General features: G+C 39.8%; 1 protein-coding gene across 3 annotated transcripts in view; it reads left to right on the forward strand.

The window, feature by feature from the left end:
• Nucleotides 1–26840, forward strand: part of GABRB3 (gamma-aminobutyric acid type A receptor beta3 subunit) — a 233769-nt gene that overhangs the window by 185084 nt on the left and 21845 nt on the right. For all 3 annotated transcript variants that reach the window (XM_029238263.1, XM_029238261.1, XM_029238264.1), the window contains exons 5-6: nucleotides 8755–8837; nucleotides 11425–11562. In XM_029238263.1, the coding sequence (XP_029094096.1) occupies nucleotides 8755–8837; nucleotides 11425–11562 (221 nt within the window). The remainder of the gene's footprint in view (nucleotides 1–8754; nucleotides 8838–11424; nucleotides 11563–26840) is intronic.

Below are 26840 nucleotides of genomic sequence, written 5' to 3' on the forward strand. Positions count from 1 at the left end.
TCTCTGTAAAAGGGAGGGGGTAAGAGAGCTTTGGCTCTTCATTTTCTTCTGGCTGCTAGTGTAGAAGGTAGATATAATGGCTGGAGCTGCAGCAGCCACTTTGAATCAAGAGATGACCTTGAGGATAGAGGCCACATGCTGAAGGAATACATAAGCAAATGGAAAGACATCTTATGTTCATTGATCGGAAGAATTAATATTTTTTTAAGATGACAGTACTACCCAAAGTGATTTACAGTTGCTATGCATTCCCTTTAAAAATCGTAATCACATTTTTTTCAAATGGAAAACTCCATTCTAAAATTCATATGTAATCATACGGGACCCCAAATATTCAAAGCAATCTTGAAAAAGAAGAACAAAGTTGGAGGTTTCACGTTTCTTTATTTCAAAACTTACTATAAAGCCATGGTAATCAAAATAATGTTATATTTGCATAAGAACAGACACATAGGCCAATGGAATAAAGTAGAGAGCCTAGAAATAAACTCTTGAGTATATGATCAGATGATTTGCTTCAGGGGTGCAAGACTACTCAATGCATAAAGGAGTGTGTTTTCAATAGATAATGCTGGGAAAGCTGGGTATCCTTATGTAACAGAGTAAAGTTGGATGCCTACCTTATACCATATACAAAAATGAACTTGCAATTGATCAAAGATATAGTACATAAGAGCTAAAAGTATAAAACTCAAATGGACAACCCAAATGTCCATTAAAACATGAATGAGGTATATACATACAGTGGAATATTATTCAACCTTAAAAAAGGTTTGGAAATCTGGTACATGCTACACCATGAAAACATTATAGTAGGTGAACTAAGCCAGACACGAAAAAACAAATGTGTGATTGCACTTATATGAAATACCTAGTATCAGTAAGAATAGAAGTTGCCAGGTTACCAAGTCCTGGGGGGAGGGGAGAATGGGGAGTTATTGTTTAATGGGTATAGTGGGGTTTTTTTTAGATGATAAAAAAGTTCTGAATATGGATAGTGGTGATGGTTGTGAATGTAGTTAATACCACTGACCTGTACACTTATAAATAGTAAAAAAAGGTAAATTTCGTGTTATGCATATTTTACTTTAACTAAAAAAATTCTTTGTTTCTTATTGAATTCTATTTTGTTCACTTGGATGCTGTTTGTTTTTGCTCTGTTTAATAGAGCTCAGTTTCATACTGATTTTCTGTCCTGTACATCTTCTCTGTGTTTTCAAAGCTTTGTCTTCTTCCTCTGCCCTTAGGAAGGTTTTACAAGTTGGCCCTCTCCTTCCCACTCTGACTGTGGTCCCCAGACCAGCAGCAGCAACATCATCTGGGAAATTCAGAACTACATACCTACCCCAGATGTCCTGCTCAGAATCTGCATTTTAACAAGATCCCTCAGTGACTTGTGTCCCCTCCGAGTTTATGAAGTCATTCACATCATTAAATGGCTTTCAGCTGTGTAATTCTGCTGTCTCTGTGTTCAGTACAGATTTCAGTTCAGCACTTACGCTCCGATTCTTTGCATTCTTTTCTCAGTTTTACATCATCTGTCTATGCCTTCATCTCAGGCTTTTCTTTCCTTATGTCTTCCTATCCTTGTTTTAAAGAGAATTCATGCCTTTTGACAACCAGACCAACATCTTCCCAAGTTTTCAACTTTCATTTTGCATGCTTGCATACTTTTCATAGAACATCTCTTTGTTTTATTCATAATGTTTATCCTTAGATGAGCAGATCCATGGAGACTAAGTGATATTCTAATGAGACTTTGGACATGGCGACCTTGGCCCCCTTCTGTCTCACGCTCACATTGGAAGCCTTAGTCCCTAGGATACAAATCTGAAGATTGGGTTAATGCATTCCCTTTGTTATGCCTAATTGCCATTCTTTTACGGTAGGCCCTCCCCTCAGACTGCTGGTTAACCCACTGAGCCATGAAGTCAGATGCAACGTATGATACTTTGAATAGTCTTGAATGACACCTTCTACTCTGGCCTGCTTGTTTCCATGCCCTGTGGATATCTGCCTCCAGCTGCAGTGGCTTTTCTTTGAGGTGATAGGTTGTGTGCATTTGACTTTGTCGTCCAACCACTTTCAACTAGAGAGTGTGTCCTGTAAAGCTATGGTGGCGAGGGGGCCGGAGGGAGAAGGAGGCTGGGGGAGAGGGAAGGGGAGGGCGGGGGAAAGGAGAGGAGAGAGAGAGAGTTAGGGAGGGAGAAGAGCTGGCAGGCTGCATTAGCAGGCAGGGCCAGGTCTGTCACCCTGTCTGGCTCACGCTGTTTCTCACCCTTTCCGATGGAACTTACCGTGGTGATGAAGATGTTCTAAAATCTGTACCATCCAGTACAATAGCCACTAGCCATAGGTGACTATTGAGCACTTGGAATTTGGCTAGTGCCTTAGAGGAACTAAATTTTTAATTTTATTTAATTTTAATTAATTTAGAATTTAATTATAAATAGGCACATGTGGCTAGTGGCTACCTTTCTAGATATAAACCCCACACACACCTCCCAAGTACCATCATTAGATCCAGATGGTTGGGGAGATTCAAAATCTCAAAGTACTTTTTTGATTCTTTCAAAATATTTCCTTCCTTCCTCTTAGAGAGTTGAACCTAAGTATTTTCCTTGAGACTCCCTCAGTCATCCACCCTGACATTTCTGTTCCTGTCAGGTGCTTGAGGATCTGACACATGCTTTCTTTTGGTTTTGGTTTTTAGCATTATTGCTGGTTTTGGCCTTTGAATTGCTTTATCACCATATTGTTTGAAAATCAGGACGTGGCCCATCTCATTTGCCTAATGTGACTACTCATTTCACCATGATTTATGTTCCTACAATGCTAGTGGATTTATGCTGAAATCCAGAAGTAAATGCTCCCGTTGTAGGAAAATACTATCTGCTAAGGGCTTTGCTATCTTATGGCACCCCTGAGAAGTATCAGGTTGTGATGTCCATTTATTTATAAGATAATTTATGCTTTTCTATGTGTGTAGTTACTTGCGTTGATTGTTGTATCTGTTATCTATGCCCACAGCATTGCTGCGTAACAAACAGCTGGAAAGCCTCAATGTCAAATGATAATGAGTGCTCATTGCTTGTGAATCTGGGTGATTAATCAGCACCTCTGCAGATTCTGGCTGGTTCACCCACAGGCCCAGGGATGGGTGGTCTCTGCCCCTTATGTCCGTACTCCTCCTAGAACCAGCAGACTTATATGAGCGTGGTTTTCTCACAGCAAAGGCAGAAGTACAAGGGGACCAGAAACACAGAATGTCTCTTGGAGGCTAATCTTGGGACTGTTAGTACACACATTCTATCGGACAAAGCAAGGCACAAAGTTGGCCCATGTTCAGAAGCGGGCAGACAGCTCCTCTTTAGTGAGAAGAGCTGCAAATGACATGGCAAAGAGAGTGGATACTGGGGAAGATGAAGGAATGGGGCTGCCAACACAATCAACTTTCTACAGCAATTTTCCCAGCAACATCCTCAACGAATCTGCACAGCAGAGGCCTTTGGACATTTCTGTGCATGTATCTTCTTATATTTATTGTAAAATAAAACAAAAATTGGGGCAACTTCAATGTTCGTTTATGTCCTGTGCCCTCTCCACATTGAATAATAAGCACTTGCTTTAGAAGGATGCTCGGTCAGTCTGAATTATTTGATTAGGTCCTTAATCCTAGCATCTGAATTTCTATTCTTGGAAAAATGATAGATGCCTCCACTGCCTGGTGCACCTGGGGTGAAGCCAGGAATGGAGATGAGTAAGTTACCTGAGAGCAGTTGCAGAGGGCTAAGTGATTACCTGTAAGGCAGTACCCCAGGTGTACTGCTATTCTGGGGCCATGGGTAACAACCATTGCCCAGGGTTCTCGGACATTTGGACATCCCCAGTACAAGCCAGAAGTCACACAGGACGTGCTGCTAACTTGCTCCCGGTCCTGCTAGTTTGACAAGATTGTGATCAAAGGGCCAGAACTCTGCCTATGGCTGCATTTTGCTGCAGTCCTCACAGCCATGGAAACTAAAGCTTATGGGCATTAACATCAGCCTGCTAAGGACTCATTCTGCAGCCGAAGGATTCAGAGACCACCAGGATGTCAGCACATAGAGCGTCATCCAAGCACCTTTTTTTTTTTCGTACATAATGGAATGTTTTATTTTTTTTTATTTATTTATTTTTAACATCTTTATTGGAATATAATCATCCAAGCATATTGACCAGTGAGCCCAGGGAGGCTCTCAGAGGGTCAGTAAACATTCAAAGTCAGATCTCCTGCTGGGAGTGCTTGCAGGAGGGTGGGTATCCCTCTGGCTCTTCGATTTGGGGGATTGAAACCAAGAAGGGCCAAGCCACCTCTTTTCCTTTCCACATTTTGCTTGAGTTCCACGCTGTCTGTTAGTCCAGGACACCTGCCATGTGCATGTGGCTGCGGTTCTAGGCACTTATGACCGCAGGGGACCAAGCCCTGCTCCAGGCTCCCCAGAGGACAAGCAAGGGCCTGCAAGTCAACAAATGGAAGGACATTCCAAGGGTAGATGGTCCTAAGTATAATGACAATACTAAAATGGGTGATGAAAGGAGAGATAGCAGGGCTGAGATACCTTAGTTCTACAAGGCCTCTGAGAAAGCTAGTCAGGGACATTTTAACCTCTGTTCTCTCTGGTATTTACTATGAATCTAAAATATTCGTATAAGTGGGGAAGAGAGTGTGTGCATTGCCTTGTGATTCACTGTAAGCGTGGGTCCCAGGCTCAGCTCAGAGTCCCCCTTTCCCAGCAAGGACAGAGAGAGAGCAGTGTCGTACCTCGGCTGACAAGCAGGCGTACTACCACCACCTAGTAGCTGTGTTCCTGAGCAGCCAAAAGCGATATTTCCACCACAGCCTCTCCAGGCGGTCTGTGGAGAAATCTGTGTTTGTGGGATGACACAAAGAGTTTGCGTCTGCCCTTAGTATTCTTTTTAATTGGTGGAAATTTTAAAATGGAAGTGCTGATACCAAAGTAGATCTCATAAGCTTGATATAATTGAGACAAAATTAGAACCCTTTGACCTGCTAAAAGCTGTTCCTCCCAGGAGTAGTTTCTAGATGGTGTCCAAAGATGGCAGGTGTCTCATAATAGGATTTTAAACTTGTTGGGATGTTGCTGCCCTTATAAACTTCACATTTATTCCTCGAATTTTCATACTTTTGACTCTTAAACATATCTTTAGGGATATATCACTTATAATAGCAGGACTACCTACTAAACTCTACCCTATTCCACAATGGGCAAAATATCACTGCTGTTGCAGCAAGTGTAGCCTTAAAATATTTATTTTCTCCCCTTACGTAGTATATTTCCAATTTGTCATACATATGAGACATATACATGTATATGATCTCTGTGTGTGTGTGTATATATATATATATATATATATATATATATACACACACATGTATATAACATATTTCTCTACTGAATTCGCTCTTCTTTGAAAACGAGAATCTCATTCCCTGAGTAAGCTTTTAAAAGTTGAATATATTTTGTAGTTTAAGGCAGAAGAGGTGTCAAGGACGTAGATGAGTGAGTGCAGGATTCAGGCTGCCTGGATCTGAATGCCACATGTGCCTTCCAGTAGCATTGTAAATGTTGCCGACCTCCTTACTCTTTCTGATCCTTGGTTTGCTCATCTGCAAAATGGGAAGAATAACAATACCTCTACAATGTGGTTGTTGTGAGATTAAGTGCATGAGTGTTCAATTGCTGAGCACGGCGCTGGGCCCAAAGCCAACTCACAACCAGCCTTACATAAAGTTCAGATGTGACTGCATGCTACGACTAAAAACAATGGATCTACTGGAGAGAATTCCTCACGCAATATTTCTTATTGACTTCACCACTATTTCTTAGAAATAGTGGAATTCTCAGCTTTCAGATGGAAGTGGAGCTAGAAGTTGGTTAAAGTCTTTTCTCAGGACAAATAAAATTGATTAGAAAAAAATACAAAAGGTGTGTGTGTGAGCGCATGCGTGTTGGGGATTATGCAACTAGAGCTCGAATGTCACTGGGGCTTCCCTGCCCTTGGTCCATCTCCATTAACTAGGCTTGAGTTCTCATTCTGCAGACTATGAAATACCCTCCTATGGTTTCTACAAAGTCCCAGGGGTGCAAAATTTGGTCATTTCATTCAGAAGGTCCAGTCCCCAAACCTGTCATGAGTTTAGCCAATGTGGATGATGGCCTTGTGGCTCGGGGAGGGGTTTTGGCCTGCTGTCCCCTTCTTGATCTCTTTATTCTCCCCTTTCTTTTTTTCTTGCCTTTCTGTCCCAGTGGCAAAAAGACCTCTTTCCTTCCACTGTGTCATGAGTAGGCTCTTATGACTTACTTTCCACCATAAGAGGGTTTTCTGTGTATTTCTTCCATAGGAAGAAGAGTAGCACATAGATGTCTATACCTTATTCCTCAAGTCAATAGGAATAGGGCTCCATATGATAGCCAGTATGATACCAGAATGAGAAGACAGGACAACAGCTGTACTAAAGGTACTCACCAATTCTATTAGCTTCATGCTTCCCACTTCCAATGATTCCTATGAAACACTCTACATAATATCACAATACATGTGAGTCTCCAAACAATTTGGATGTGTGTGTGTGCACTTGTGTGCATGTATTTTAATGATGGTGATTGGGAATAAATAAGGAAAAACAAACAAAACATGGTAATCTCAGTTACTGAGTCTTCAAGTGAATAGGTACTAAAACATGTAGGAAAATTTAAAAATTTGAACATTTCCAGTAGAGATCTTTTTCTCTTATTTACAAAAATTTGTAATTTTAGCAGAACTTTCTTCTAATTTTGCCTTGTAGGCATCTTGTATGGATGTTGGGTTGACAACCTGCCATAAAACATGCCAGAATTTCAAAGTGTGAGGCTGGTTCTTCAGTTGGCTAGGAAGTCAGATGATGTAGAAAAATATACCAAAGAGCTATGTGTTGACTTCGGATAGAATGTAATCCACTCTTTGGAATGATAATTGGAAGTGTTATGACATTTGGAAAGGACACAGTTTCATCATTGGTGTGGATCTTATAGCATATGTCTGCACGGCACTTGCATGCTATTTGCAAAGAAAAAATTAGCGTTGTCCCATGATTGGCAAATTGGTTGACGTTTTCCCTCACTGTTCTTCTCAGTCATTGAAAAGTAGAACTTTCCTCAACCTGCTGCTTAACCCAATGCTAATAGAAGGACATGCTTTACTCCTATTCCTTTAGCACCGGCACTTAGGTTCAGTGAGACAAGCCCAACATAATTAGCACATGACTGGTGTCTGATGGGTGTTTTGGAGCAGAACTTGCTCATGTTGCCTGAGTGGTAGGAGGTTTGTTGTGAATGTTCACATGGAAGGCTGTCTATAGAAAGCTCAATACTGGGCTTTGAGAAGGGTGGAGTCTAGAATGTGGCTGGGATTTCAAGGTAAATCTAGGGATCTCAGGAGAAGACATTCTCACTTTTTCCTTCTTAAGATTCACCATTTAATGAGCACAGCCCGGGCCGCCATTTACACATCTTCCATATCAGCTCTGAGATGCTGCTCCCTGAGATGTGTCGTACATGTCCTGCAAGGCTGTGTGCTATGGCCCAGGCTTAGCTCTGCTGTCTCCTGAACCATCAACTCTCTGCATTGTCTTCACCTCTGTTATGCTTTCTCATGCCTGACTCTCCAGTTTGAAAATAGCATCACAAGCCTCTAATTCATGAACTTGCAAGTTTAGCTCCATTCTCATCTTTAATTCATTCTCATGGAAGAGAATCCCTTTAGCTCCATTCTGCCTTTTAACTCAGGCCACATCCTATATTCTTGTTCAACTAATGGTTGGCTGTGCTTGATTCAGGGACCCAGCCCAATCTGGTTAGCTGGGACTGTGGTGCAGAAGGGGTAGGATTTCGAGAAAGAGAATAAAACATGGTAGCCTAATCGTTGCATTTTCAACAGAGGCTTTGGGTAGGTTGGTTTCCCTAAAATGAGGCTTTCGGCAGAGTAGGAAATGAACTTGACGTTTCTCAAAGTGTTTTATCTCCATGTACAGTGGGTTTAACCATTGCACGGCAGAGGCTTAACCGTCCTTAGGCCATGATATAAATTCTTTCCATGGCTGCAGCTGACCTCAAGGGAAGCTAACCCAAGTTTTCATTCATAATCAATAACATACAAGCCAAATATTCTCTTTGAAAAGGTAGATGATCCTGTGGTGAAAAGCCCTGGAGCATTAGCCCAAGAGGCAACTATAATAAGACAGAATCAAATAGAAGCTTGGCTCACATTTCAAGAGTGCAGCCTGTGGATTGGGAGCTACTTGAACACTTCACACTGAAAGTCAACGAATTAAATTGTAATCTAATCAATGTTGTTACCATAGGTAAGTTTTCTCTGTGCTACAAAAGTTAGAGCGTCACTAGACAATGAGGCAGAATAAAAATTGAAGACAAGAGCTTCCTAAGAAGCCCCTTTCTCTTCCCTTGATTATCCAAAGTCAACAAGTTTGCATGAATAATTTTGTAATTATATATGTACTGCTTTTTTGGATAAAGCTGGCCTACAGTATAATGAAAACTTGTCCATTTAGTATATATCATGAAATATGTTTAATCAGGTGTGCTTTGGGGAAGGGGTCCTACCTGAGGGTTACTCAGTGTTTATCTAGAAGCAGTTTTTCTGCTGTATTTCTCATCCCATCTTTAATATCTGCCCTCACTCTGTGTGTTTCAGAATCACCACGACCGCAGCATGCATGATGGACCTGAGAAGATACCCTTTGGATGAGCAGAACTGCACCCTGGAGATTGAAAGCTGTGTGTATCTGTATTTCTTTTTCATCCACTTTGTGTTTTAGGCCTTTTTATCATTATTTGGCATGGCATATATAATTTTCTTGACATAGTTTTTAACTATCCTAAAGATTAGAGGTTTAATCCTCCACTCTGCAAATATCACTTTCATGACAGAGAGAGGGCAAGAGAAAGAGAGAGACAGAGACAGAGGCTCAGTATAAAAGAATCCTCCACTCTGATCTAAGAGAGTCTGTTTGCTATGCTGAAATAAAAGAAGACAGATGCTCTTCATCTCGACCCCTTCAGTGAGAAGAGAGCAGACGCCGAGAGGCGGTCCCTCTCAATGTGCTTCATCAGGCACAAGTGGCTGTACTCCTGGGACCCTCTGCAGTTGGAGTAAACCTCATTTCCCATTAGGAGCTCAGCTTTACAAGCCAACTATTTCTACATCTTGGCAATTTTCTTCAATTTGAAGAGTATTCAGATGCCTTATTGATAATTCAGTGTTGAGTGATACTTCTCTGTGAGGGACGAGAGCTGCAGCCACGTAGTCTAAGAAGAAAATGTCCTGCTCCCTGACCTGCAACCCTGGCATATCCGGTTATGGCTGCTGCTGTTGTGTCTTCCCCTGACCCACCATAGACTGGTTTATCATTAGCCTCAGTTGGATTTCGGGTTGTCGGTATTTGTATTGAATTTTGGGGGGATGGCAAATGACTTACTTTGCAGCACATTCGATGCATGTATAGTGAGAAGTGAATGCCTTGGTGAATGAACACACTGGGAAGCTGTACTGGTGGCAGGCCAGTGTTTAGACCCCTCACTGTGCCCCTCACTTTCACACGGCATCATGGCCCTGCTTTCTGAGAGCTGTGCTTTCAGAAGATGAGGGACGTGAGATCATGTGGCATGATGCATAGTATATTTAGTATGAAGGCTCAGGGGAAAGATGATGGTTTCCCAATAGTTGAAGGGCTACTTTAGGAAGTTAAGTAGATTCTGTGTGGCCAGAGGACACAACTCCAATGAGTTGATGAGAGTTTCAGCAAGGCAAATTTGGGATCTAAGTGAGGAAGCAGCTCCTATTCCAACTGTGAGCCGTAGTGAGTGGCATTGAAGAGTGTAGATTCTGTTTCCTTGATGTTTAACTAAGGTGGAGGATGGGCAGGAAGGTCCGTTGTCAAAGAGATTTCCTCAGAGTGTGTGAGGTCCCTCCCCCTCAGAGAATTCATGATTAAAGCAGTTGAACAGAAGAGGGATTCTCCCAGTTTTCTGGTGACCTGACTACACACGTGTGCAAAAGTTTTTATTAAAGTCAAGATGCAAATGTATGGAAGAGTTAGCCAATTGAAGATCTGGATGTCCCGCTGGGGGGCATGTAAGCACTGGGCACAGCATGCTGATCTGAGCCACAGCCAGAAGGCCAGAGGGGCTGGACTGGGTGGGCAAGGGAGTGGGCGTGGATGTACTTAACAACGCACACAGGGACCAGTCCTGTGGGTTCTTGGGGTCCTATTAAGGACTTTGGACTTGTTTTGCTAATTGCATTGGGAAACATTTGAGTGCTTTAAGCAGAAGAGTGACTTGGTAAGATGTGTGTTTTATTAGCGATCGCTGTGGCCGCCAGGTGAGAATGCAGTGTAAGGCAGTCGGAGGGAAGGGCAGAGACAAAAGGTGTGCCCACCGTGATCCTGGAGGCAGGACAGCAGACAGGACCAGGGAGCCAGCAGGGGCTGTGGGGGGCAGTCATCCCCACAGCTTTGGTCTATTTGTTTGTCTAACGTCAGATATTTAGTATCTGCCTCTTGTTGTGTTATATGTTCAAATCAAAAAGTCTGTTATATTCATAGGCTACTTTTCTACAGGTGTGAGTTTTAATTTTCCTTACCGCTAAAGTTGACCTAATTCTTTAGAAGACTCCTGGGTGCTACAAATAACATCAGACACTATTGTCCTATTTAGTCATTCTCGGGAAGCATTGATTAATTACCGAGCGAGCATGAGACCATGCCAAGAGTTGGCTTTGGAGCTATAATCTGGCAAATGACCACTCCTCTTTCTGCTGAGACCACTGCTCAAATCTCTAAGGGCCAAGAGGGTCCCTACAAAAGGTGTTTCTAAGGACGGCCAAGCTCATGGCCAGGAACACCTCATGACACCATCCAAAAATGCCTGACTTTATCAAACATTGATTGGTCAAATTCACCCTCAGTGTTTTAACTTTTTAATAGTTTTTGAGAGAGCTGCCTTTCTAGAATTCTTCATACTCAAGTTCTTACTTTTTCTTCCAACTATCTTATTCAGTGCTATGAATATGTTTTTAATTCATTTATGTGCAGTCGAGGCCAGCCCTACAATTAGGCTTTGCAGACAGAACTTTGGTCAGAGCACTCTGCCTCCACAGTTTCTCAGCCTGGTTCAAATCGGACAGCAGAGGTAACATGAGAATATTCGAAAGTTAGTTCTTTGATGATGCTTCTTTTCATAGACAAGCACATCAAACAAATTTACTTCAAACATGGGCAAGCTGTTACTTCCATTTATTAGTGACACTTTAGACAAAATAATGCTTCATTTCTGCCATGTCCTTGCTTCTCTCTCCTGGCAGATGGCTACACCACAGATGACATTGAATTTTACTGGCGTGGTGGTGATAAGGCTGTTACTGGAGTGGAGAGAATTGAGCTCCCACAGTTCTCCATCGTGGAGCATCGTCTGGTCTCCAGGAATGTTGTCTTTGCCACAGGTGGGTCCTGCATCCCCTCATACTCCCTGGAAAGACACTGGCTGCCTGGCCATGATGCTATCATTGTGAAATACCCTGCTGCTGATTCACAGTGCTGAGTCAACCAAAAAAGGACTGTCATCAATATTTCATCATTTTCTCTACCCTTTTCTCTGTATCTAGAGGGGATGGATAAGCTTTGATGGGTAGGAAGGAGCACCTGACCAGGAGATGCTCTCTGTACTGGTTATTGAAAAGTTAAAAGACTGAGGGTGAATTTAACCAGCCCTTGTTTGATAACATAAGCAGCTTTCATTCTGGGCAGACAAGAGGCCACTGATGGCCTTGGAGGCAGGAAGGAAGGAGAGGGAGGAAGACCTGAGGAGGCAAGTGCTGTGCTGTCAAAAGTAAGAGACCTTCTCCCCACTTCTGGGCTGGCAGTCAGCCCTGGTCCAGGAACCTGGGCACCTGCAGTTAGTGATGCCTCTTCAGACATGGTCATCTGCTCCTAATATCATCTGGGAGGCTGCCCTGGCCTGGGTTTCATTGTCAACTTTGTTTCAACTGTCCAAAGACAGAGTAGTTATCTTCTACTCTCCTGTCTGAACTTGCTGAGGTTTTATTAAGTTCCAACCATGTCTCTCACAATGGGAAGTGCTTTCTCGGTGTTCTTACTGAATGCTGTGCTGTAGCTGAGAGAATAAACAAAAGCGCTCTGTAAAGTGTAGGGTATTCTAAAGACCACAAACTCTGGGTGGAGAATTCTCAAGAAGGCAGAGCTGGGATCTCCCATCTTGGCTTTCTCCTGACAAGGTAGCTTAAACCACACCAAGTGGATGGTGGTTAGCCCTGGTCCTGTGCCAGCATTCATGAAGCCTGCGGCCTTCACTCTCTGCCTGTAGCCTCTAGCTTGAATGCCTGTGACCCATGGCCACCTTGAATCTCTTCACCTGGGCACCTTCTACTCATTCTTCAGCTTAATCGAAATGCTCTTCCTCTGTGAAGGTTTGGCCCCTGCTCTGCCCACACACTGCCTCCCCAGGTTGGCTTAGGTGACAGCTCTGCATTCCTTCAGTGCTGCACTGACCACCAGTGCCTGTGACTTCAAGGAGACCCCTCCCATAAGAGAGGCCTGTCCTGGGCACGGCTGACCCCACTCCCCGTCCCCTCCTCGTGGGATGCCTGCCATGCTGCGGACATGCAGCCAGTCCGCACTGGGCCCGTTTCTCTCCTCTCTACCTCAGCCTCAAGAACAAAGGGACGTGCAAGTAGAGACAGAAGCCTGAATGTTTAAGGTCCATCTTCATGGCGGTGCCACCTTCTCCTGTGTTGCAAGACGTCCTGCAAATGTGCTTGCAGTCCCTGTAGAGTACGCACGGAGGTGCTCACCTTGGGTGGGTGGTGAGGCCAAAAGGCACATGGGCTTATCATTAAGGAATAGTTTCCACAACCAAGAAAATTGCCCTGTGATGTGTTGCAGAAAATGATTTATTGCTTTTAAAACTGGATTTCAAACTGTTCCATGCTCCAAATGATGTGAGCAGAGGTCTGCTCAGAATGCAGGGATAGTCTTGTCTTGGTGTAGGAGTCCTGCCCATGCCTGCCTTTGTCTAGAAGATTGCAGATAGGGCTGTTAGGGCACTGCCAGGAGGCCCTTTTATTGCATTTTCATGCACCCTCCTTGAAAGCCTGATGAGGCGTCTGTGGAGGGTGTGGTGCTTCCATGGGAAACTGCAACCACATAGAATGGCCTTCCTGAATCCTCTTGCTCAAAAGCACTGGAGCCACTTTTTTCTAGGTGCAGTCTCTGTCTTTCTTTTAACTATGTGTATGGCAGAACATATCCTAAACACATCTGGAGAAGATACACAAGATCATGCCCTCAGAATGCAGTGTTGAGTCCTCTTTTCTGTGCTCACCAAGTTTCTGCATTCGCAGGGTGTCACCAGGAGCTCCGTATCAGTCAGTTATAAACCTCCCATCCTTCAAAGACCCCGTGCTTTAAAATTATTCTAATTTGCTTACTTATGTAAAAAGGTCATAAGCCACATTGTTACAAAACTATTTCAAAATTAAATATACTAATTTATTTTCCTTTACACAAGTGTTCTGAATTAATGAGGTTTCAATCAGTAAACTGGACTGAAGGATTCTGTAGCCTGAAAGAGAATTCTCAGAAAGGGGATTAGGAAAGACACAACACTCTGGAGGTTTCTGGAGATGCTCCTTCTCAGGGTCATGCAAGCGAAATTCTGTGGCTGGCCCACCTCTCCCTTGTCCTGCCTCTTTGAGGACCTTGTGAATGGCGTCTTGCTGTGGCTTCCCAAGGTGTAGAGTCCTAATCCACCTCCTGGGTAACATGAGGTTGCAGGCTGCAGGGCAGGGAATACATACAAAAGGAGTCGTGAATGGCTGGCACTCAATGGCTGGCATGAACTAGGCATGGGGCTGAACCCTGGGTCAGAGAGGGAACAGGGAGTGTCTGGTCCAGTGGGACTGCTCACAGCCTGCAAGCATTCAGCAGTGTGCCCCGGATGACATCAGGTAGCCTCTTACCTAGTGGGGTGTTTAGCGGGAATTGAGCCACAATAAGAGAGCTCGAGTTCAAGAAACAGTATGTACAAGGTTTAAAGACTCAGACCCTGGAGCCAGAACTGCCAGAGCTTAAGTCCAGACTCTGGAACCTTCTAGCAGGGTGACCCATGATGATCTCTCTGAGAAAAAGAGGACATTGATAATATCTATTTGGTAGGATTGTAGAGGATTACATGAGTTAGTATAAATAAAGAGCCTAGAATAGGGTGAGCACTGATTAGCTTTCATTAATTAAATTGCGTGGGTCCAGGCATGAGACATATTTTGAGGAGTCTGAGAATAGACACTCCAGTGGCTGCCCAGAGCTTTAAATATTAGAAAATGTATGACATTATTCTCCTGGATTATTGAGTATGATGTAACTGACTCCTAATTGCTTGTCTGAGGGTTTCTTAAGAATAGGGCTTGTTTGGGATTCATATTTGTATCCCTAATACATATCCCAGCATCTAGCCCACTCAATAGTTTGAAAACTGCATGGTTGTTGAATTACAAGAGGAAGTTTGACTGTCATTACTAAGTATGTATTCAACCCTAATCAAATGAATTGTTTCTGCAGAAGAGATACTATATAAATTAATAACATTATATGTTCAAATATTTAATGTACTAAAATATGATGTTTTAAAAAGAAAAATCCACATAAAACCTCTTTGTACCTGGGGAGGAAATTAAGTATGCCTTTGCCCAGAAGGAGGGAGCTTTGTTCCATGAGTGCATTTTAAAGAAATAACTGAGTTAGTTCACCTCAACAATAATTATTCCATTTCTGCCATGACTCAGCAAATAGGTTTTGGAAAAAATATTTCGATCCCCTTACAACTCAAAAGAAAATGAAGTAAAACTTTATTACTCACTGTTATTTCTAACAATAACAGTGGCGTGCTACATTATAATTCATAGCACCTTGTGTTCGAGATTTTTCACTAATGTCCCTGGGAGACTGGTACTTGACAAACAAATTAGCCCAAGTTAAAGTATAGGAAAACTGATGTTCAAGAATGATAATGATTTGACCAAATTTACACAGTAAAGCTAGAAAGGACAGAAATTAATCCACAAGGTTCCTGACAAATAGGAAACCCTGATATATTTTTTGACAAAGATTTTAAAAACTAATATTTTTAAGCTTTATTTAAATGATTATTTTCCATACTTTTATATATTAATGTTATAAGGGTTGTTACACAGCGTGTAGCTGTTGGGATGACAAACAATGTCTACTGTGCCTGTCCACGGCATCTGTGTCATTCCTTCCCTTACTTTCCAGTATTAATGGGCTGTACATTCTTTTTTTTTTAATTTAATTAATTAATTTATTTATTTATTTTTGGTTGCGTTGGGTCTTTGTTGCTACACGCAGGCTTTCTCTAGTTGCGGCCAGTGGGGGGCTATTTTTGTTGCAGTGCGTGGGCTTCTCATTGCAGTGGCTTCTCTTGTTGCGGAACACAGGCTCTAGGCACGCGGGCTCTAGAGCGCAGGCTCAGTAGTTGTGGTGCATGGGCTTAGTTGTGCCACGGCATGTGGGATCTTCCCGGAACAGGACTCAAACCCGTGTGCCCTGCATTGGCAGGTGGATTCTTAACCACTGTGCCACCAGGGAAGTCCCTATGGGCTGTACATTCTTGATGAGCAGTGCTTTTATGCAAGTTTCTAAAACGGATGTCGGGATTGGAGGCCTCCAAATTCTTAATCCAGAGACCTAGAATTGATTCATCCAATGTCCAGAAATCCTTCATGGCAAGAAATGTGCCTCTGCCTTCCAGTCCATCCTGCATTTTGCTGGCAAATTAGTAGCCATGCAACACTTTGCTTTTTTTATTGACGTATAGTTGATTTACTATGTTGTGTTAGTTTCTGGTGTACAGCAAAGTGATTCAGTTATATATTTATACTTTTTCATATTTTTTTCCATATGGCTCATTACAGGATATTGAATATAGTTCCCTGTGCTATACAGTAGGACTGTATGTAGTAGTGTGTATCTGTTAATCCCAGACTCCTAATTAGTCCCTCCCTTACCCCCTTTCCACTTTAGTAACCATAAGTGTGTTTTCTATGTCTGTAAGTCTATTTCTGTTTTGTAAATAAGTTCACTTGTATCATATTGTAGATACCACATGTAAGTGATATCATATGGTGTTTGCCTTTCTCTGACTTCATTTAGTATGATAATCTCTAGGTCTAGGTTGCTGAAAATGGCATTATTTCATTCTTCTTTATGGCTGAGTAATATTCCATTGTGTGTGTGTGTGTGTGTGTGTGTGTGTGTGTGTGTGTGTGTAGATATATATAGATAGATAGATATCTATAGATAGATATAGATAGATAGATAGATTACCATGTCTTCTTGATCCATTCATCTGTGGACAGATGGACATTTAGGTTGCTTCCATGTCTTGGCTATTGTAAATAGTGGTCATGCAACACTGTTTTCATGAAGCCACTTTTCAGCTCCAGAACCCGTGATGACTTGCCTTTGCCTGCAGCAGCAAGGAATCCAGTCTCCTTCACCGTGGATCCACATCTAGCTCTAACCTCTCCTCTTCAGTTTAGCTCATAAACATCCCCAACACAAAACTTTGTTTTAGTTGCTGCATTCATCTCTTCTTCTCTCCTCCACTCACTCCTGCATGCTGCCTAAAGACTTTTGCTCCTATTACAGCCCACATTTGATGTATTCTCTTCCTCTTTTTTCTATTCATATCCAGTACATTCATCAGTGGACAGTTGAAACACCAACATCTCTGATTGGCCTTCCTTGAGCATCCCTGCCAATTATCCTTTTCCTTTGAAAAGCTTCGAGTCACAGTCTGACTGTATCATTCCTCTATCAATTGTCATATGTTATTACTCTCACTCTCTTATATATCTGGCATTCATTTAAAATCTTCTGAATTAATTCATTTGTTCATAACCATATGTTCAGGATTCCCACAAAATACCAAAACCTCGATTACAGATTCTGCTTGAAAGTCAAACAGAGAAGAGAAAAAAGAAATCTTTCATTAGATCCGTGGTATATCATTGACTATTTAAATCCACTGGATTTCTTGGAAAGTCCTGAATCTATTACCAATATTCCTTCTTGATTCAGAGCTATATTTTTTAAGGAAAGAGTTTATAAAGTGAATACTCAGATCATTCTTTAGCACCTACAGTCTATAGAATTAAGCCAAACCTGAAAACACGCATGGGGAAGTCTTTCCAATAAGGAAAAGGGAGACCAGATTAAAGAGAAATAATGAAAGAAGGGAGCAGCTTGCTGTCACCTAGATGTGAGATTACCTGATGTTTCATTTCTGCTTTAACCCTAGAAATAAAGTATGTTTTTACTGCAGTTCACAGATTTCTACTTTAAAGTGTGATCTAGTTCTCTATGACTCATTAGTGGTTTATGGTTGAATTTCAGAAAATACTGAAAATGTATTTTTAAAAATAAGTGCAAGTTGAGATTAGTCTTTGAAATCTTTTGATTGAAACCTGAAAAGATATTGTCCTTCTATACAAGCTTTGGGAATTGTGTAAGAAATTTTTACTGAACTTAGCTTTTAAACCTGTTCTAGATAGGCAAGCCATAATTATTTAAATGTTGGGGTTTGAAAACGTCTTTCAAAAAAACTTAGCAAAGCAAGTATTATATCATTATTTTCTGCTTACTGAAATTAAGCCAGTGAGTGACTCAAGCAGAATCTCAATAAAGGAAATATTTTCATTCTTTTATCTAATTTCTACTTAGTTAAACATAATAAATATACATGTGTTGCTGAAGTACTTGGGATGTGCCAGAAATATCAAGTTGAATGACCTTAAAGCAAACAGATCTCAATTCATTAAGAAATATGTGAAAATTTTACGTAAATTGTCAAACAGAAGTTGGTGGACCTTCTAAAAGAATGTAATTAATTAAAGCAAGACACTCCTAGGAAGGTTTAGAATTTTTCTCATGCTTTATTTTTAATACAAAGACTTATAGATTTTTATGACTTTAAGGATAATCTTTATAACTTTTCTGTATGTGTACATACAGAAAAATATTTAAAATATAAATATAGTACTAAGTGAATTATCAGAAAATGAAAATCGTGTAAAAAAGGAAAATCAGGTCAAAAAGTAGAATGCTGTGGGCACTCCCAAGATACACACTATGACCCCTCCTAATTTCTTTACATCCCTCCTTCTCAAAGGAAACCACTATCTTGTTACAGTATAGTTAATTTTGTATTTTTGAACTTTATTGAATGGGATAGTAGAGTTTAAATTATTTTGTGACTACCTTCTTTAATTGAACATTATGTTTGTGAAATCCATCAGTATCGCTATGGTTCATTTATTTTCCTTGCTATACTACTGTGTAAATACACCACAGTTTATTTTTCCAGTCTACTGCAGGTGGAGATTTATGAGTAATGCCACTGTGAACATTCTTGTACTTGTTTTTTTGTGAATAAATGCTCACATAAATGTTGAGAATATGCTTAAAAGTGTAATTGTGAATGTTCAAGCTTAATGATTATGCCAACCTGTTTTCCAAAGTGGTTTTACTAACTTACATTCATAGCAGTAATGCCTGAGTGTTCCTTTCGCCCCACAACGACCTTGCTAATATTTCACATGGAAGTCACCTGTCGGATGTTGGGTGATGTCTTGTGGTTTTAACTTCCATTCCTCTGAGTGCTAGTGGGACTGAGCACCTTTCCCTAATGGCTCTTTGGAGATCCTCTTTTGTGAATTACCTATGCAAGTCTTTTTGTGTGAATTTCCTGTCAATAATTTATTGGAGTTATTTATAAATTCTGGATGCAAACTTATACAGGTATAATGTGTTACAATAATGTACTTTTTACATTGAGACCTACAGTCCACCTGGAATTCATTTTTTGGTGAAAGGTGTGAAAGTTTCATTATCTTCCACAGCATCATTGCACTTGCAGCAACACCTTTGTCATAAATTGTTTGTATGTGCATGGATCTGTTTTTGACTTTGTATTCTGTGCCATGGGTTTATTTATCCATCTTTGTACACTTCCCTCACTGTGTGGATTGCTGTAGCTTTTAAATAGAGCAGATCCTTCCTTCCCTTTCTTTTTATTTACTATTGATGATTATTTTTGGCCCTTTACATTTCCATAAAACTTTTATAATCAGATCATTAATTTTCATTTAAAAAATGGTTTGGCTTTTTATTGGGAATGTATTAGTTAATTTAGTGAAAAGTGACCTTGTTATAATTCTTTCAATCTGTATATATTTTATCTCTCATTTTGGTCTTCTTTAATTTGTCTCAATAACATTTAGAGTTTTCTGTGTAGAAAACTTGTACATCTTTGTTAAACTTTTCTATATGTTTGATATTTTCTGATGTTATTATAGATGGTAAAATTTTCTTAACATAATTTCTTATTTGTTGCTGGTATATAAGGACACAATGATTTTGTATTGAACAACCTTGCTAAAGTTTTATTACCTCTATTAATTTATCTGAGATGGTATTTTTACCTATTCCTGAGCACTGGAGGGGCCTTTGTACATTTGGATTCCATATTTCCTCATTCTGACTTATATATGCTATTGTCATTATGTCTTATAATTTCATATATATTTTAAACCCTGTACCATATTATTATTGTTATTAGATGCAGGAAATTTTCACTTAGATGTAATTATAAATAATCCTCTCTTCTTTGTTATTCATTCTTTCCTTTACCACCAAGTCTATCTGTGAATGTTTCCTTCTGTCTAAAGAAGAATATTTTTAAAATATTTTCTTTAGTATGAGCCTCCTGGTCAAATTTCTTCTAGGGTTTTTTTTTTTAAAAAAAAAAAAAAACAACCTGTGTATGACTTTATATCATATTTATTCTTATAGGATAAATTTGCTGGTTACAGAAAGATAGGCTGGCATTTTTTCTTTTTCCATTTGAAGATATGACTTCATTTTCCCTGGTGTCCATTGTTTCCATTGAGAAGACAGTTGTTGGTCTAATTGGTGCTACTTTCAAATTAATCTGTTTTTCCTCCCCCTCCAGATCCTTTTATAATTTTTCTCTTTGTTTTGATTTCACTGGCACTTACGATGTACCAAGATATAATTTTCTCTCTAATTATTCTTCTTGGAGTTTGTAGATCTTCTTGAATCTTTGGCTTGAGGTCTTTCAGCAGTTTTAGAGCTCTGTTAGCCACCATTGCTTTTCCTCCATTTTCTCTCTGCTTTTCTCCTTCGAGGGTTCCAATTTCAATTCTGACAATTCCAACATTGGATCTTGTTACTATATCTTCTATCTTGTCACTATATCTTCACCTTGCTTTCTGAATTTTTTATTTTCTCTTCATGCTTCACTCTGGAAATTTTCTTCTGGTTTATCTTTCAGTTCAACAGTTCTTTCTTCATCTGTGTCTAATCTGCTAGTATTGTACATGGGAAAATTATAGATGTAATTCAAAATCTATGATGATGTTTTCTTTCTTCAGAGAGAATTTATGCTTGCCTCTATCAGGCATCTAGAGGCATTAGCAATCCAGAACAAGCTTCATTTACTTTCTGGGATTTGGGTAATGCTGAGTTCAGATTCATTCCTTGTGCATGCTTGAATCCTTGTGATTTATCTTTACATCTTGGACAGAGCTCTTTGGAATCCCTATTTGATGGTGTCTATCTCCAGTTTTTGCTCCCTTTGTTCCATGAGTCTGTCAGATGTTCTACTTAGCTTCTCATCTTTCTGTTATAGAAACTATAGCTATCTGAAACGTGGAGCTCACCTCTCCCAGTTTACTTTTTCTCCCAAACCTTAGCCCAGATTCTTACTGGCTTGTTATCGCTCCAGTGCCTCTAAGGAGATGTATTTAAGTTTTGTCCATTTTTCCCAGTTGTTTCCAATAGAAGGGTTACCTATTCCACAATACTCAAACACCATAGCTTATTTTTCACTCCTCTTTATTTTTTCAGAAAAATTTACAGTTGTTTCAATATTTAATTCTTATTTAGCTTGGACTATTAATTACATGAGAGTAAAAAAGAAGAAAATTTGGGGTACATTTTTTATAATCACAGTTCAGTAAATATAAATTATTTAATTCTGTATTTTTCTGATAACATTATAGAGAGGAAACACTTATCCATAATAGTGTACTACTGAGGAAAGTGCTGTAAAGCTCAAAGTCAGGGGATCTGGGTCCTTGGTTGCAGCAATACAAAGCTGTGAAAATATGAGCAAAGCACTTCAATGGCAGATAGTAAGAGGATTAGGTTAAAAGAAATACTGTGTTAAATTTATTTCAACAAGCATATCCAGCTAACAATCAAAGAGCCCTTTAAATATCACTCTGGACACGGGATCACTTCATTGGGACTTCAGCTTTTGTACTGGTCTTGAATGTACTTCTGCTGACCCACAAACTTTGGTATATATGGTTTTTGCCAAATCTGAAATTTACTCCTAACTTTTTCATTTTCTTTGAGCCAAAAGACTGAGATTTTTGATAAATTCATGGAGAACAAGTTACTTAATATGCCTCTTTAATTATGTGATGTTTTTATTTCTCTCCTTTTTTTCCGGGGTACATTTGGACTGATACATTCTGACTTCATTTCAAAATACTTCTGCCAAGATTAGAAGAAAGAAAAAGAAAAGAATCCAAAAATAAATGATGATGATACATTTCTGTTAAGATACCTGAATTTTCTATTCTTCAAAAATCAACTTTCAAAATACTATTTTGCTTTTCAATTATGATTATGAAACAAATTACAAAATTTTTAAAAGTCTGCATGTCACACCCTTAATACATTCACTTAATTTTCTCTAGAGTCCATTCGTGAACTCTGTGCTTTAGTTTTTTCCTAAAGTAAAGCCCTGTGATCAAATTATTACTCATTGGGTCTCTAAATAGCATCTACTATTGGTCTAGAGCCAATATTATATGAAAGGTTAGAAGAAGGAATTATCATCTATATCTCATTGTCTTTTAAATTCCAGAGACAAATTCCCGTTCTTTTTTCCCCATCGACTGTTTTTAGAAGGATACTTAGAGACAAGTCACCTGTGCTTACTAGCCAAATACTACTAATCTCTCAGTGCAAAATGGCAGAACTAGAGCAAACTTACTCTCTCAGTGCCAAAGGAGAGCTTAACTATCTCATCTTATTGCTATGAAATCACTTTCCTTTAAGGGCTCCTGACCTATGAAAAATGTCTCACTACAGAAGCCAGATTTCCTCAGAAATTCATTGTCCCACACCTCCTTTGCAAAGCTAACTCTCGTCTATCTTCATCTTTTGGAATTGCTTTTAAGACTTCCACACAATTTTTAAAATATGCTCAGTGGTAAAAATGCTTAGATTACAGAATCTTGAGCACAGAAGTCACCACAGAGGAGAGAAAGGAAAGGAAGAAGGAACTTGCTTTTATTGAGTGTGTATTTGCAGCCAGATAGTATGTTTGGTACTTGATATGAATGAATTAAGCCATTTAATTTCCAGTAAAGTACACATAGTAGGTATTCTTTTTCTTATGACAGAGTTATTAAAATGTAATTTACATACCATAAAATTTAAGCATTTAAAGTATATAATTCAATTGTTTTTAGTGTATTTACAGAGTTTTGTAATCATGACCACAATCAATTTCCAAATATTTTAATCACCCCAGAAACCCTGTACTCATTAGCAGTCACTCCCCATTTCCCCCAATCTGCCAACCCTAACCCTGGGTAACCACTAATCTAATTTCTGTTTCTATGGTTTTGCCTATCCTGTACATTTCATGTGAATGTAATCATACACTATATATGGTCTTATATGTCTGGCTTCTTTCACTCAGCATGATGTTTTCAAGGTTCATCCTTGTTGTGGCATTTATCGATACTTCATTCCTTTTTATTGCTGAATAATATTCCATTGTATGACTATCATTTTTTGTTTAACCATACATAAAGTTGATGAATGTTGGGCTGTTTCCACCTTTTGATCATCAGGAATAAAGCTGCTATGAACATTCATGCACACGTTTTTCTGTGGACATAAGTTGTCATTTGCATTACATATGTACTTAGGATTGCAACTGCTGGGTCATATGATAACTATGTTTAAGCTTTTGAGGAACTGCCAAACTGTTTTTTAAAGTGGCTGTACCATTTAAGTTCTATAAGCAATCATGAGGGTTCTAATTTATCCACATCCTTACCAACATGTATTATTGTCTCTCTTTTTTATTGTAGTCATCCTAATAGTATGAAATGGCATCTCATTGTGTTTTTGACTTGCATTCCCTTAATGAGTAAGATGCTGAGCATCTTTTATGTACTTACTAGACACTGTGAATTTCTTCTTTGGAGAAATATCTATTCAAGTCCTTTGCCCATTTTTAAATTGGGCTGTTTGTATTTTTTGTAAACCTTCTTTATATATTCTAGATATAAGTTCTTCATCAGATACATGATTTGCAAATATTTTCTCCCTTTCTGTGGACTGTATTTTCATTTTCTTGATGGTTTCCTTTGCAGAATAATAGTTTATAATCAATGGAGTATGATTTATATTTTTTCTTTTTTCACGTGTGATATTCTTGCCCTAATTTTACACACAAGGAAACTAAGGGTCTGAGAGGGTAGCCAGCTTCCTAAAGGAATATCCCAAATAAACCCTGAGCCTGAAACTGGATCACTCAGATGCCCCTGCTCTTTGCTTCAGAGTCATAGGATAGAACATTCTGGCTTTACTGTGGAGGATCAGAAAGAGAATCATTGCCTGGTTGAGGCAGTCTTTGAAAAAGTTTTGTTTTTCCTCTTTCTCTCTTTCCTATTTCATATATCTCCTTTCCTTTATGGAATTTTTGAACATATATCAGTTAAGGTGACTAGCAATGCAGGTGAGAAAGTTAGGAACACCATTCTGAACTTTAGGTTGTATTATAAAGTAAAAAAGGTAGATATTAAATGAGACAGCGTCATAAAGACCCCAAGAACAGCACCAAGCTCACAAAGCTTCCTAGGCCATTGTGACAGAGCCCCCACGGTGGCCGCCTTGGAGGGGGACAGGTATATGTACATAGGCCAGCTCTGCTGCAGTTGCTAAAATATCAGCTTGTTACTTTATAGATACATTTGAGTGGCTCTGATCACTCCGCAAAGGTGACATGATACTCTGCATCCACATTTTTATGAGTTCTTCAACAATATTAATGCCTTAGAAAGTGCTATTAATTGAGGCTGGATGAGAGATCCAGAGCCTTGTTTCTGGCCTCAACTTTTAGTGCATCTGGGGAGAAAGGGTTGAGATCAGCATCTTCGATAGATAGTTTTACCAAGGAAGCCCTGAACCAGAACAATGAACTTGTATTTAGGGACTGTACCTTTGTCTTTTTACTCAGCATCTACTTGTGGACCTGATCACATCTGCATTGGCACACAGACTTTAGGGCTTCTGTGCCTTTCTGTTGTAATTTGTAAGCTTTTATTGCTCTTTTGAAGGTTATGTCTTGGTGCAGCTGACTCACTACTTCTGAACTTTAAAGCCACTTATTATGATCATTTGAGGAGTTTCTCCATAGATATAGGATACATCAGGACATCTGTTTTACCAGTGTCAGGACTTTATCTAACAGAGCTACACAAAGACTCTATGTGTTCTTGAAGATGCACACCAAATGGCAAAAGTCTTTGCCTAGAAGAATGGGTCTTGACACCTCTGAAGATTCTTGTGTTTATTAACATTCTGAGGTCTCTGTCTCATGGTATCTTGAAAGGCTTTTCTTCATTTGGCCCTGGTGGATCTTTTACCTTGGAGGCTATTCTGCTTCTCTGCCTGTAAAGACTCTTATTCAACCAGTAGTATCTCAGTTTAGATACTGTGAAACCTTTCTTAAACTTGTGCCCTAGAATATCCAGGGTAGCCCTTACCTGCGGTTTACAGAGGCCAGTTCTGTATGAGTCTCTCTGACAGATTAGGAGCTAGTTGAGAGCACAGACTATCCTCTTATTCATCTTTGTTTTTCCTCCACTAACATTGCCACCTGTGGGATTAGGAGATTGGGATTGGGGGGGCGGCACATGGTGAATGCCTAAAAATTTTGTTGATTTGAAGGTATATTTCACATTTAAGAAATAGAATGTATTTACTAAAAGAATACATAAGAAAATAGTATATTTTCTTAATTCTATGTTCTGTGTTAATGAGTACCTTGGTGAATACATAGTTTTGAAATCTGAGTAATATTCCCTTTCTCAGGGTCACTAATGACCTTCCAAGTGTTTCACTATGCAATTGTATCATTGGTCCCCATGTTGCCTGGGGCAAGTATTCTCAAAAGAGTATCAGTTGTACTTCATTGCATAAGTATCAATATTTGCCTTGTAGGGAACAGTTTCCCTAAAGAAGATGCATTTTGGAAAAAGTTAAGAAAGTTGACTCAGAAAATGGAAAGTTGGGGAATATGGTAGATTGCATTATCATTCAAAAAATATTTGTTGCACTTCCCTGGGAGAGGACTGAACTGTCCTACTCCAGGGACATAAAGATTGACAGTGAGACTTGCTCTGGACAATGAAATGTGACGGGAAGTATGTGTGGCACCTCTTCCACAGTGTCCAGCTGTCTTCCAGATAGAGGAAGCTAAGTGGCTATGGAGCACAAGAAAGAAAAAAAAATCTTTGTTGTAAAGCTACTGAGATTTGAGGGATCTTTTGCTACTACAACATGAGCCAGTCTATCCTGATGGAATCAAACAATTCCAGGTAGAGTGGATATAGTGACAAATATTTGGAGCATAGAATAGCAAATGACAAGTAAAGGCATAAGATTGCCATGAAACTGCAAACTAAGATCTGATTTTGAAGTTACTTTAGTAAAAATGTTGAAGTTGTGGGCTTCCCTGGTGGTGCAGTGGTTAAGAATCTGCCTGCCAATGCAGGGGACACGGGTTCAAGCCCTGGTCTGGGAAGATCCCACATGCCAAGGAGCATCTAAGCCCGTGCGCCACAACTACTGAGCCTGTGCTCTAGGGCCCGTGTGCCACAACTACTGAGCCCATGTGCCACAGCTACTGAAGCCCGTGTGCCTGGAGACCGTGCTTCACAACAAGAGAAGCCACCGCAATGAGAAGCCCGCACACTGCAGCAAAGAGTAGCCCCCACTCACCACAACTAGAGAAAGCCCATGCACAGCAACAAAGACCCAACGCAGCCAAAATAAATAGATAAATAAATAAAATCAATTTATTTTAAAAAATGTTGAAGTTGCTATGGGATTTCAAACTAATAGTTAATAGAGTTACTGACTGTTTTGAGTATTAAACTTGCTAAAGAGTCACATAAATAAACCAAATATGCCTGTTTTCTTTTTCTCAGTACACAGATGCATTTATTAATCGACAGAGATGGTTTAGACGTTTAGCTAGGCATGACAGTATATGAAAAATACAGTACCTCACAAACTCTGCTCTAGGGGTATGTACAGCTTACTAAGGAAGATCTTACCTTGGTAAATATTAATAATTATAACTTTAAAGACGAAAGAAAATAAGAGGGTAATTACTTACACTTGGAGGGAAGAAAAAGAAAGGATTTATGGACGATGTGGCATTTGACCAAGGCCTTGAAGTATGGTTAAAAGAAGACATTTCTTAAGGGGAGAACAGTGGGTGTCAATCAGCAGAGGCAAGAAATATGAACAATTATTTTGAGGCAATGACGATACTTCTTGGCTAGAA

Source organism: Monodon monoceros, unplaced genomic scaffold (assembly GCF_005190385.1).
Source record: "Monodon monoceros isolate NGI ecotype Baffin Bay Population unplaced genomic scaffold, NGI_Narwhal_1 Super_Scaffold_21, whole genome shotgun sequence".
Taxonomy (NCBI): domain Eukaryota; kingdom Metazoa; phylum Chordata; class Mammalia; order Artiodactyla; family Monodontidae; genus Monodon; species Monodon monoceros.